This window comes from Monodelphis domestica, chromosome 2 (genome assembly GCF_027887165.1).
Source record: "Monodelphis domestica isolate mMonDom1 chromosome 2, mMonDom1.pri, whole genome shotgun sequence".
Classification (NCBI taxonomy): Eukaryota; Metazoa; Chordata; class Mammalia; order Didelphimorphia; family Didelphidae; genus Monodelphis; species Monodelphis domestica.
In genome coordinates this window covers 409687073-409700625 of record NC_077228.1, presented here as the reverse complement: position 1 = coordinate 409700625, position 13553 = coordinate 409687073, and the positions used below count along the sequence as shown (strand labels likewise).

Sequence of the window (13553 nt, the reverse complement as noted above, 5' to 3'; positions counted from 1 at the left end):
GTTTCAGCTTCTCTGGGTAATGACACAGACCCAACATTTTTATTGCTCCAGCAGAACTTCTTAATCTAGTTAGTTGCTATAATATTCTTTTATACCAAACTATATCCTTTCTATTACCATTGTTAATATTCTATTATTAAAATTGCTATCATACACACAGTTTAATAACTGGGTCTAACTTTTTCTATAAATCATAGTTGTAGTTCCCACCTAAAAGATTGCATATAATCACTTAGTTTGGGATCAATAATTGTAGAAACAATAAAGCCAATTTCCTTTTCAAGTAATGATGTCATTAGGTGATAGGATACAATAGTTAGTAATTTAGGGTATATAGTACCAAATTACAGAATAGTTAGACCAATTCAGTTCCTCTAGTAGGACATTAGTGTGCTTGTGGCACAGAGCCTCTAACAATAGTCATTTCCTTTATTGTCATTTCCCCCAATTTGATAAAAGGAGGAAACTTGGAGTTTTGTTCATTTGCATTTCTTTATCTGAAATTTTGTTACAAAGATTTTCTCAGTTCACTGTACCTCTTCTAATGCCATTGATTGCACTTGTGAAAATGTTCTTTTCATGTAATCAAAATTATCCATTTTATCTTTTATGGTTATCTCTGTTCCTTTTTGGGTCAAGAATTGTCCTCTGTCCATATTTGTGAAAAGTATTTTCTTCCCTTTTCCCAAACTATTCATGATAAAAACCTTTTATATATGGATTATGTATCCTTCTGGAATACATTATAGTGTATAGTGTGAGATGGAAATCAAATTCCAATTTCTATCATAATGCTTTCCAATTTTCCCAGTGGAATTTTATTGAATCATGATTCCTATTCCTTAGTTTTTGGTCCTGAGTTTGTTCAACACTTCAGTAATATGACTGGTTGAGTATTACTCCGTATCCTTTCTCGATCTCTATCTCTTACCTACCCATTACAGTTGAACAACCCCAAAGCACTATTCATTGTGAACTTCTCACTACACTTTCTCTTTTGGTGATTTCTTCAGATCCTTTAGGTTAACTTATCTCTGCCAAATTCAAATTCTATATATCCAATCTTGATCTTTCATGTAAATTGTAATTTTTTATCATAAACTGCCTGCTGGGAAGCTCCATCTGCCTGCCTATAGGCATCTCAAATTCAATTTGTCCAAAACAGAACACATTTTCCTTAATTTATCTATTTCTGTTTAGTACCACCATCTATCCAGTCACTTAGAGGTTAGCCCAATTAACACATGGAAAAGCACTTTGAAAAAGGAGTTTGGAGTTATTCTTGACTTTTATTTTCCTTCAAGCTTCATATTCCATTGATTGTCAGATCTTACTGGTCTTACCTCCATGGCGACTGGCATATATACTCTTCTCACCAATCCTTTAGCCTTTATCTCAAAAATCATCAATAATTTTTCTTTGCCTCTAGAGTAGCAATCAAATCCTGGCTTTTAATATAAAGACCTTCACTTATGACTCTTGCCTACTTTTCCAGTTTTATTTCATATGACTCCTCTTTGTGTCCTCTTCTTTTTAATAACATTGACTTGTTTGTTTTACAATTTCTACCTTTATGTCTCTGCACAAGAAGCCCAAGAAATGTGCTTCCTTCTCACCTGTGCCTCATAAAATAGCTAGCTTCCTTCACAGCTCAGGTGCACTTTGCATTTATTTATGTACCTATTGTATCTCTCCGTGGAACACAAGCCCATCAGAGGCAAAAGTTTGCAGGGTGGGAGTCTGCATTCCTAGGCCCCAAAGAGTGCTTCCCATATTGTTAGGTCTTATATTTTTAAATGACGACTCAACTTGAATTGCCTCATCTTGTTCAGTTTAGTCCTTAAGTGGCAGAATAAAGAGCAAAAGGTGAAGCTTCAAAAGTAGATTTCCTCTTGACATTGGGAAAATTTAAAGATTAGAACTGTTCAAAAATAGAATGGATAATTTCAGGAGTTCTTTTTGCATAATGGGCAAGTACTGGCATTGATCCTACTTGGTTCTAGCCCTGACTGTCCCATTCTTATTAGTGATAATGTATGGATTGCAAACATAGGTTCATAGAAATTAATGACTTCTGAGTTCCCTTTCAGCTCTGAAATTCTGTCCTAATCTGATAAATTAATCTGTGTGGATGGGAGACCTATTGTGAGAATAATACCAGATCAGTGAGGACCCCTATACCCTTAGCTCATAAGAATCTGCTTCCCTTATTATTCAGTCATTTTTTTAGTTGTGTCCCAATTCCTCATGACCTCATTTGGGGTTTTCTTGGCAAAGATACTAGAATGGTTTGCTATTTCCTTCTACAGCTCATATTGTAGAAGAGGAAACTGAGACCAACAGGGCTAAGTGGCTTGCCCAGGGTCACACCTAGTAAGTATCTGAGGCTACCTTTGAATTCAGGAAGTCTTCCTAACTCCAGATCTGCCACTCTTACCTTCTTTGACTACTGATTTCTTCCCACATGTCTTTGACAGACAAACTAGGGTGTTGAGTAATGTGTAAAAAAAGGGGGAGGAGACTTAAGCTGAAGAAATGGTAAAGCAATCTGAGCGTTGCCAACAGAGTTGAAACCAGTGAAAGCAGAAAGTTGATTAAAATGGCAGGACAGAAGCCCCTTTTGGAGTTGGAAAACTTTATTGCTGGTAAATTTATTCCCTGCAATTCACATATAGATTCCTATGACCCATCTACAGGGGAGGTATATTGCAAAGTTCCAGACAGTGGCAAAGAAGAGGTGAGTTGATTTTTAAAAAATATTGATAAATTGAGGGCATTTTTCTAAACAAAAAGGGAAGGAAGGATGATGAATCAGAAGGGGAAGGTGTTAAAACATTAGATGCAGCTTGGGAAGAGGAGTCAAATTAAGCTACTGAATTTGTCTTGTGATAAATAATATTAGTGGCAGATTCTACCCCATTTGGGCTCAAAAAACCTCAGAAACCTGGTTAAGCTTAAGCTTCTGCCAATCTGTTTTTTTTTTTTACATTGTCTAAGGAGCAGCTAGCCTAGTTTTGTAGTTCTGTTTAGTTCTATTGCACTATTTTAAAACTCCTTAACTATTTCCTTTTTATTTATTTTTTAAACTATTTTCCTTTTAAAACTATTTTTATTTTTTCTTTGCAGAATTAGAGTATTTGACTAGATTTATCGTAGTTATGAAAATTTTATGTTAGACTGATTCATATGTTTTATATATTCCTGTTTTCACCCCCTTTCCTCACAGGATATTTCCTAAATTTGCCACTACTCTGGATTTGTCTTCAGAGAAAATGTTACTGGCCTCAAAGAATGATGTTCTTTAAAATTAGTTCTCTGAGGGATTCCTTCCTTTATATTTGACTTCCCATTGCTTGGAAGTGGAGCTATTCTGTATTGCTTTCCAATATCCTTTCCTTTTCTTCGCAGAGTGAAGATATGATTATGGGTTCATAACTTTGGAGTTGAAAGGGACCTTTGTTTCCAATAACTACTGTGCAGTATTAAGGCTATACCTTTTTTTTTTTCACTAATGTAAAGCAATGAAATGGAAACTGTACTTTACTTTTGAATGAAAATTAGTATGTTAAGATGTGAGCTATTAAACTCCTAAAAACCTAATGTATAATTCTACAAAGTTACTAAGATTTCCAGGTACCTAGCATCCTTACCAATTATTATGTGGAAAAGAGTAATAATTTTCTTTATCTTGTGGGCTATGTGTATAGCATTTCATTTGTTGTCAGGAAATAGAATGTAAGCTAATTAGTGACTAAACCTTTTCACTTCAGTTTTTGTTTTCAGAGAAGTCACTTTTTTGTATGGTTAAGTGCAGAAAGTACTTTATAGTTCTTTGGGCTAAAAAGAGTAATAGAGATGATCTAATCATTTTAAAAATTTTTCTTTAATATTCATATAACTTTTAATGGCAATTTAGCTAATTAATATTCTTCCATGCTGCAAGGCAGCAGGAGGCACTGTTTTAATGATAGCTAACAGCAACATGAGAAGAACAAGATTTAAGGAATACTTGCTCAAGATTATATGGCTAGTAAATGGCAACTAGGTCTTGCACCCATCCCCTTGAGTCCTAGTAGTCATTGAGCATGGTTGTTATTACTCTGAAGAAGAGCAGTTCTGGAGAACTAGCCTATTAGCTCTATTTTGTCCAGTAGAGCTTTTTTGTTTTTGCTTTTTATAGCAACCTTTAGACTTTTGCATTCCTTTACGTAAACATCAGCAAGAAGATAATGGGTGGTTAAACTGTAACTAAAACTTTGATTCTGACTCAAGCTAGAGAGATGTCATCTTAGCATTGGAACATCCAGTTCTCCTTTATCAAGTATTTTTAATGGCAAAGAATTGGGTATCTGTTATGTGTCCATAGGAACCTTTTCTGCCTCTAGAACAGAACTAAATTCTAGGTGTTAAGTGAATAATAGGATTACAGGATTTAGAGCTAGAAAAGATTTTAGATTATTCAATCCAATATTCTCATTTTACAGAAAAGATTAAGGGGAAGGTTAGTCTGTCACATAGCTAGCACCAGAACCAAGGTTCTTAAAAATCTGGGCTGTTTTCATCTGTGTTGTAGAGGTTTATGCTATATGCACTCATTTCATCAGTGATTCACAAGAAATATTCCTATTATGATTAGATGAACCAGAGAATACAATCTTGTGTTTGCTCTCTCTTATGTAGTTTTAAGTCAATGATGACCTGCTTCTTTGAAGTAACAGAGATTAAATAACTTGCCCAGGGTCTCCCAGTTAGTAAGTATCTGATTTGAATTCAGGTCTTCCTGACTCATGGCCTGACACTCCATCTATTGTACTAGTATTACCTATCTGTCTGGGTTGTTTACAGAATTTTTTTTGAAGACTCAGCTCTACATAAATGTGAATTATATTCTCTTTTGTTTTAGTCCTTACAGATTATATGATTCAGTACAATTTGGATTCAGTTTTTCACTTTTTTAAGTAATTTTAAGACTTTCAAGCCTAGGATCCAGGTCAATTAGTTTTAATTTATTTATTTTTTTCTTTTCTTCAAAGCCCACTGAATCAGAGAATCACAGATTTTGGGGGCTGGAAAAATCTTTAGTAACCTTCTGGTCCAATTTATAAAACAAACCAAAAAATCCCATTTAAGATGTCAGATAAGGTTATCTAGCTTCTGCTTGAAAACCTCATTCCTCATTTGGGGGGAGGTGGGGATGGGAAAGAGACAGACAGACAGAGATTAGATGGTGGTGGGGAGGAAAGAGAAAGGGGGCAGGGGAGAGAGAAAGAGAGAGAGTTAGAGAGATAGATAGATAGATAGAGAGAGAGAGAGAGAGAGAGAGAGAGAGAGAGAGAGAGAGAGAGAGAGAGAGAGAGAGAGAGAGAGAGTGTAAGCACAATGTGTTAGTCACAAGGAAGGGCTTCCAGATCCATTTCCCAGGCCTTAGGATTATATTCTCTACTTCTTTCCCTCTTCTTACTATGTTTTTCCATTCAGAGGCAAGGGAAAGGTATGTTTTTATTTGTTTATTTTTTGTTTTTTTACCTCCAAGTGACCTCCCTATTGCCAGCTATGAAAAGTGCAATTAGCAAATAGCAGCTGAGGATGGAGTGTGGAGGCTGTGGAAGTCTTAAGTTAGTGATAGGAACCTTTTAGAGACTGTGTAAGCACTTAGACTGACCACACAGGGGAGGAAGAAAGTGCTACCATTGGGCTGCTGGACAGAAGGATGGGTGATATGAAAAATGTCATCAGACATTGTGGAAAGGGAGAGGGGATCAGCTCCACCTGAGGCATGCCTTTTTAGAAAGGAACTCTGGTGGGGGAAGAAGGCATGTGTGCCCCAAGAGAGTTCTCTTTGGCACCCATGCCACAAGTTCACCATCACTGTCTTAGGGCCTATTCAGAAGGAATGGGAGAGAAGATACTTCCAGAGCACATATAATTAAATTTAAGATATACCTTTGGAAAACCATTGGCCCAGGTGAGGTAAGTGGTGTAAAAGAAGGAAATATGACACTGAGCTCTACTGATTTTCAGAAGCCTCAAATCCTAAAGTTCTGCTTTCCACAAGTCCTTTCTGGTGTCTTGTCATCATGAAATGATGTATGACCTACCTAGTAGGCACAATCTGAATGCCTCTCAACCATCTTTTGCCACTAACCAGTTCACGCAGTGTAGGCACCTCCCTGCCTATGCAGTGTGACTTGAAGACTTCTTGTAATGTTTCCTCTTCTCCCAGATATTTTCCCTACCAGACTAAGTGAGTCAGACCTACCCCAAAACACCCTTTCCCCTAAGAAAACTAAGTGATGTAGGAACTGAGACTCAAAGAATTGAGAATTGGAAGAAACCATGTCCAACTTCCTCATTTTACAGATGAAGAAACTGCGATCCAGGGATATTGGCTGACCTGTCAACTATCACAAAGTGATAGTCAAATCAAAACCCAAACTCTCCATCCCTGAATATAGAAATTTAGTCCTTCATATTTCCTTGCCAGACCCCAAAGCTCTCTGTCTCTATCTATCCTCTAGTATCCCCCAGGCTCTTTACACAACAGTGTTATCTAGGTAATGTTACCTACGAGGGAGGACTTCTATGAGAACTAGATGTAGACTCTATCACAACATGTCAGTTCCCAGTAGGTGAAGAGCAACTTGCTGATGCTTCCATTTGCTTTTCAAAGATTGAAGCGGCAGTCATGGCTGCTAGAGAAGCCTTTCCCCACTGGTCATCCATGAGTCCCCAAGATCGCTCTCAGATCATGAATAAGTTAGCAGATCTTCTGGAACAATCCCTGGAGGATTTTGCCCAAGCTGAATCAAAGGATCAAGGTAAACCAAAATCTTCTTCAAATATTCCACTCTTGGGGAAATCAAATCTGCTTTCTATTCATAGGTTGAAAAGACAAGTTTGGAAGAGACTATAGCTATCTAGGGCAATGAGGTGGCACAGTGGGTAGAGTGTCAGGTCTAGAGTCAAGAAGATTCATCTTCCTGAATTCAAATTTGACCTTCTTAGCTTTGTGACCATGGGCAAGTCACTTAATCCTGTTTGCCTCAGTTTCCTAATCTGTCAAATGAGCTGGAGAAGGAAATGGCAAACCACTCAGGTAATTCTGCCAAGAAAACCCCAATTAGGGTCACAGAGAGTTCACAACAACTGAACAATGGGCTGAATGACAAGACAATTTTAGTTATCTAGTTCGTGTTTAATTTTATATTTGGCACTTCTCTCTGGGGCTACTCCACATCTCTTATTAAAAGGCTGGATCCCTTAAAGGATGACTATTTCATGTTTAAGATGTTCTGGGACATCCTTTATGGACAGATAACTCACATTGGCAGCTTGTAAATGGCTTGAAATCCTCAGGTGGCTTCTCTGCTGCTGGACCTTTCCATATTGATTTTGCAATAAAAAAATCTGCATCCCTTATCTTTCCTTCCTTCCCCCTGGTTATTAATACTACAATTTGTTCAGGGAAGGCTTGGAACAAACTTCTAATGGAAGTAGCACAATATAAAATGGAACCTATTGTGTTGACAGCCTCAGCGCAACAACATCCAGATTTGTTCTTCAATACTTAGAAGTATGTAGTCTTAAGTACTGAGCAGGAGAATTTAGATCAGTTACATAGTTATTGAAAGGGTATAAACTTTTTTTTTTATTACATACATCTTTTATTTTGATGTTTCACTAATTTCCTATCCCTGGTCCCTATCTCTGTGAACATTTTCTTGCAATAAAGATTACCTTAAAAAGAAAAACTATATTGTTCCACAAAACTAACCCACTATCCAGGCTTTTTCTGTAGTGGATGCAATATTCCACTTCCAGTCTTCCTCCTCTACAATGAGTGGAGGGTAATATATTTTATTAACTCTTCTCTGGTGCCACAATTGTTCCTTATATTTACAATGTATTCAATTTAGGGTTTCTTTTCTATTTATGTTGTAACTGTAACAGGAGCAGTGGAGTGGTATTTCTCAATGTCCACAATGAAACACGTGATAACATGATACAGAAGATATGCTATCCAATAAGGTTTTAATGGATATACTAGCAGTGAGTTAGTCTCCCTTCTCTCTATGGGTCTGACTTGCTTCCCCATCCTACTCTCAGAGTAGCTGTCTAAGTTCTCAGAGACCAATGTTACTTGGTTACTTCCTAACCCTCTCAGGATCCTTGGCATCACTCTGTTAATGGGAAATACACTTCCCCAACTCACCAATCTTGGAGAAGGAAATGGCAAAGCACTCCAGTATCTTTGCCAAGAAAATGCAAAAGGGGTCACAAAGAGTCAGACACAGAGGAAATGACTGAACAGCATCAACTCACCACTCTAGCTCTTCAGACCCAATTCATTGTGTTTTAGAACTGTATTTTTAGATCTTAAACATAATTGTTTACTTAATAAGGCAAGAGAAATATTATAGATACTAATCTATTAGAATGTATAGGGGGACTTCCAGTCAAGATGGCAGCTTAGAAGCAGTGAAAGGAGACCACCGGTCAAGATGGTGGCTTAGAGAAAGCTAAAGTTCAGATCTCCGGAAAACCCTTCCCTACCGATCTCAAACTATAAGCTCCTATGGGCCGAAATTCAAAACGATCAACAGCATAGACCCTGGGAATCCTCCTCCTGACCTGGACCTGGATCAAAAGGTACAGCCCCCCTCAAAAGCCAGAACCCAAGATCACTCGGACCTAAGGGGTAGGAGCTCAGAGTCCAAGGCTCTGGGAAGCCGTAGCCCCGCCCCGCTCAGAGAGCAGGGTCCCCTGAAACAACAACAACCCTCAGGGCCTTCTATCCAAGTCCCAGTGAAAGTCACTGCCCTCGGAGCTCCCCCCTCAGAGAGCAGGGTCATCTGAAACAACAGCAACCCTCAGGGCGGGCAAGACAGCCTCACGGGCTGGATCCTTCTATCGGAGTCTCAGTGAAAGTCACTGCCCTCAGAGGGAAGCCGCGGCCCCCTCCCCCACAGAGAACAGGGTCCTCTGAAACAACAGCAACCCTCAGGGCTGAAAAAACAGCCTCACGGCCAGCTATTCTGAAGGCAACTTCCGGAAAGCAACCCGACCCAGTGGAGGGGGCACCTTAGCAGCAGGGAAACAGAGAGAACCGGGGGAGAGTATGGCCCCCTGGTCCGACCCTTCCATCCCAGATCCAGTGAAAGTCATTGCCTGAAGGCATACTCAGTTTAACCCAGGGAAAGCTCATAGAACTGACAATCTGCCCAGGACTAAAGCCTCTGAACACCAGACAGAGATAAGAAAAGCTAATCCTCCCCATTCAGAGATGGCAAACTCCACAGAAGCACAGAAGCCCCAAAATCCCAAGAAAAATAAGAAGAAAGGGGCGACTTTGGACACATTCTATGGAGCCAAAATACAAAATACAGAGGAGATAGAATACGATACACAAGAAAATGCTCCGAAACCTTCCAAAGGAAATGGAAACTCTCCACAAACCCATGAAGAATTTGAATCAGAAATGACCAAAAAGATGGAAGCCTTCTGGGAGGAAAAGTGGGAAATAATGCAAAAGAAATTCACGCATCTACAAAACCGGTGTGACCAAACTGAAAAGGAAAACCAGGCTTTAAAGGCCAGAATCAGGCAGCTGGAAGACAATGATCGTGTAAAAGAGCAAGAATTAATAAAGAAAAGCCAAAATACCAAGAAATTAGAAGAGAACATAAAATATCTCACCAACAAGGTGACAGATCTGGAAAATAGAGGGAGAAGAGATAATTTAAGAATAATTGGACTTCCAGAAAAGCCAGAAATAAACACCAAACTGGACATGGTGATACAAGATATAATCAAAGAAAATTGCCCAGAGATTCTAGAACAAGGGGGCAATACAGCCATTGACAGAGCTCACAGAACACCTTCTACACTAAACCCCCAAAAGACAACTCCCAGGAATGTAATTGCCAAATTCCAAAGCTATCAAACAAAAGAAAAAATCCTACAGGAAGCCAGAAAAAGACAATTTAGATATAAAGGAATGCCAATCAGGGTCACACAAGACCTTGCAAGTTCTACTCTGAATGATCGTAAGGCATGGAACATGACCTTCATAAAGGCAAGAGAGCTGGGTCTTCAACCAAGAATCAGCTACCCAGCAAAACTGACTATATACTTCCAAGGGAAAGTATGGGCATTCAACAAAATAGAAGACTTCCAACTTTTTGCAAAGAAAAGACCAGAGCTCTGTGGAAAGTTTGATACAGAAAAACAAAGAGCAAGGAATACCTGAAAAGGTAAATATTAAGGAAAGGGGAAAAATGTTTTCTTCTTCTTTTACTCAAACTATCTTCTGTAAGGACTACATTTATATCAATCTATGTATACTAACATGTGGGGAAAATGTAATGTATAAATAGGGGTTAAAGAAAGACCAAATAGAATAATCTTTCTCACACAAAGATTCACATGGGAAGGGGAGGGGAAGAATACTCCTATAAGAAGGAGAGGAAGAAAGGGTTTTTTACTTAAACCTTAATCTCAGGGAAATCAACTCTGAGAGGGAAAAACATCCAGATCCATTGGGATCTTGAAGTCTATCTTACCCAACAAGGGTAGGGAGAAGGGAAAACCAAGGGGGGGAGGGGGAGAGAGAAAACAAAAAGGGAGGGAAAGAGAGGGGGAAGGGGGAGGGAACAAAAAGGGAGGGACTAAAAAGGGAAACATCAAGGGAGGGGACAAGGGAGACTGATTCAAAGTAAATCACTGGACTAAAAGGTAGAGCCGAAGAAGAAAAGGTTAGAATTAGGGAAGGCTATCAAAATGCCAGGGAGTCCACAAATGACAATCATAACTTTGAACGTGAATGGGATGAACTCACCCATAAAACATAGACGAATAGCAGAATGGATTAGAATCCAAAACCCTACCATATGTTGTCTTCAAGAAACACACATGAGGCGGGTTGACACCCACAAGGTCAGAATTAAAGGATGGAGTAAGACCTTCTGGGCCTCAACTGATAGAAAGAAGGCAGGAGTGGTAATCATGATATCTGATAAAGCCAAAGCAAAAATAGACCTGATCAAAAGGGATAGGGAAGGTAATTATATTTTGTTAAAAGGGACTTTAGACAATGAGGAAATATCATTAATCAACATGTATGCACCAAATAATATAGCACCCAAATTTCTAATGGAGAAACTAGGAGAATTGAAGGAAGAAATAGACAGTAAAACAATATTAGTGGGAGACTTAAACCAACCATTATCAAATTTAGATAAATCAAATCAAAAAATAAATAAGAAAGAGGTAAAAGAAGTGAATGAAATCTTAGAAAAATTAGAATTAATAGACATATGGAGATAAATAAATAGGGATAAAAAGGAATACACCTTCTTCTCAGCACCACATGGCACATTCACAAAAATTGACCATACATTAGGTCACAGAAACATAGCACACAAATGCAGAAAAGCAGAAATAATGAATGCAGCTTTCTCAGATCACAAGGCAATAAAAATAATGATTAGTAATGGTACATGGAAAACCAAATCAAAAACCAATTGGAAATTAAACAATATGATACTCCAAAACTGTTTAGTTAAAGAAGAAATCATAGAAACAATAATTTCATCGAGGAAAATGACAATGGCGAGACATCCTTTCAAACCTTTTGGGATGCAGCCAAAGCGGTAATCAGAGGTAAATTCATATCCCTGAATGCTTATATTAACAAACAAGGGAGAGCAGAGATCAATCAATTGGAAATGCAAATGAAAAAACTCGAAAGCGATCAAATTAAAACCCCCCAGCAGAAAACCAAACTAGAAATCCTAAAAATTAAGGGAGAAATTAATAAAATCGAAAGTGATAGAACTATTGATTTAATAAATAAGACAAGAAGCTGGTACTTTGAAAAAACAAACAAAATAGACAAAGTACTGGTCAATCTAATTAAAAAAAGGAAGGAAGAAAAGCAAATTCACAGCATTAAAGATGAAAAGGGGGACAGCACCTCCGATGAAGAGGAAATTCAAGCAATCATTAGAAATTACTTTGCCCAATTATATGGCAATAAATACACCAATTTAGGAGAAATGGATGAATATATACAAAAATACAAACTGCCTAAACTAACAGAAGAGGAAAAAGAATTCTTAAATAATCCCATATCAGAAAATGAAATCCAACAAGCCATCAAAGAACTTCCTAAGAAAAGGGCCTGATGGATTCACCAGTGAATTCTATCAAACATTGAGAGAACAGTTAATCCCAATACTATACAAACTATTTGACATAATAAGCAAAGAGGAAGTTCTACCAAACTCCTTTTATGACCCAAACATGGTACTGATTCCAAAACCAGGCAGGTCAAAAACAGAGAAAGAAAACTATAGACCAATCTCCCTAATGAATATAGATGCAAAAATCTAAAATAGGATACTAGCAAAAAACTCCAGCAAGTGATCAGAAGGATCATTCACCATGATCAAGTAGGATTTATACCAGGGATGCAGGGCTGGTTCAACATTAGGAAAACCATCCACATAATTGACCACATCAACAAGCAAACCATCAAGAACCACATGATTATCTCAATAGACGCAGAAAAAGCATTTGATAAAATACAACACCCATTCCTATTAAAAACACTAGAAAGCACAGGAATAGAAGGGTCATTCCTAAAAATAATAAACACTATATATCTAAAACCATCAGCTAATATCATCTGCAATGGGGATAAACTAGATGCATTCCCAATAAGATCAGGAGTGAAACAAGGATGCCTATTATCACCTCTGTTATTTGATATTGTACTAGAAACACTAGCAGTAGCAATTAGAGAAGAAAAAGAAATTGAAGGCATCAAAATAGGCAAGGAGGAGACCAAGTTATCACTCTTTGCAGATGACATGATGGTCTACTTAAAGAATCCTAGAGATTCAACCAAAAAGCTAATTGAAATAATCAACAACTTTAGCAAAGTTGCAGGATACAAAATAAACCCACAAAAATCATCAGCTTTTCTATATATCTCCAACACAGCTCAGCAGCAAGAACTAGAAAGAGAAATCCCATTCAAAATCACCTTAGACAAAATAAAATACCTAGGAATCTACCTCCCGAGGCAAACACAGGAACTATATGAACACAACTACAAAACACTCTCCACACAACTAAAACTAGACTTGAGCAATTGGAAAAACATTAACTGCTCATGGATAGGACGAGCCAATATAATAAAAATGACCATCCTACCCAAACTTATTTATCTATTTAGTGCCATACCCATTAAACTACCAAAATACTTCTTCACTGATTTAGAAAAAACCATAACAAAGTTCATTTGGAAGAACAAAAGATCAAGGATATCCAGGGAAATAATGAAAAAAAAACACACATATGATGGGGGCCTTGCAGTCCCTGACCTTAAACTATATTACAAAGCAGCAGTCATCAAAACAATTTGGTACTGGCTAAGAAACAGAAAGGAAGATCAGTGGAATAGACTGGGGGAAAGCGACCTCAGCAAGACAGTATACGATAAACCCAAAGATCCCAGCTTTTGGGACAAAAATACACTATTCGATAAA

The 13553-nt window shown here is 37.9% G+C and overlaps 1 protein-coding gene across 3 annotated transcripts in view; it reads left to right on the top strand.

Moving 5' to 3' along the window:
- The first annotated feature begins 2547 nt into the window (after nt 1–2547).
- ALDH8A1 (aldehyde dehydrogenase 8 family member A1) overlaps nt 2548–13553 on the top strand; it is a 65715-nt gene continuing 54709 nt past the window's right edge. For all 3 annotated transcript variants that reach the window (XM_056818830.1, XM_001369993.5, XM_056818829.1), the window contains exons 1-2: nt 2548–2737; nt 6671–6818. In XM_056818830.1, the coding sequence (XP_056674808.1) occupies nt 2600–2737; nt 6671–6818 (286 nt within the window). In that variant the 5' untranslated portion in view covers nt 2548–2599. The remainder of the gene's footprint in view (nt 2738–6670; nt 6819–13553) is intronic.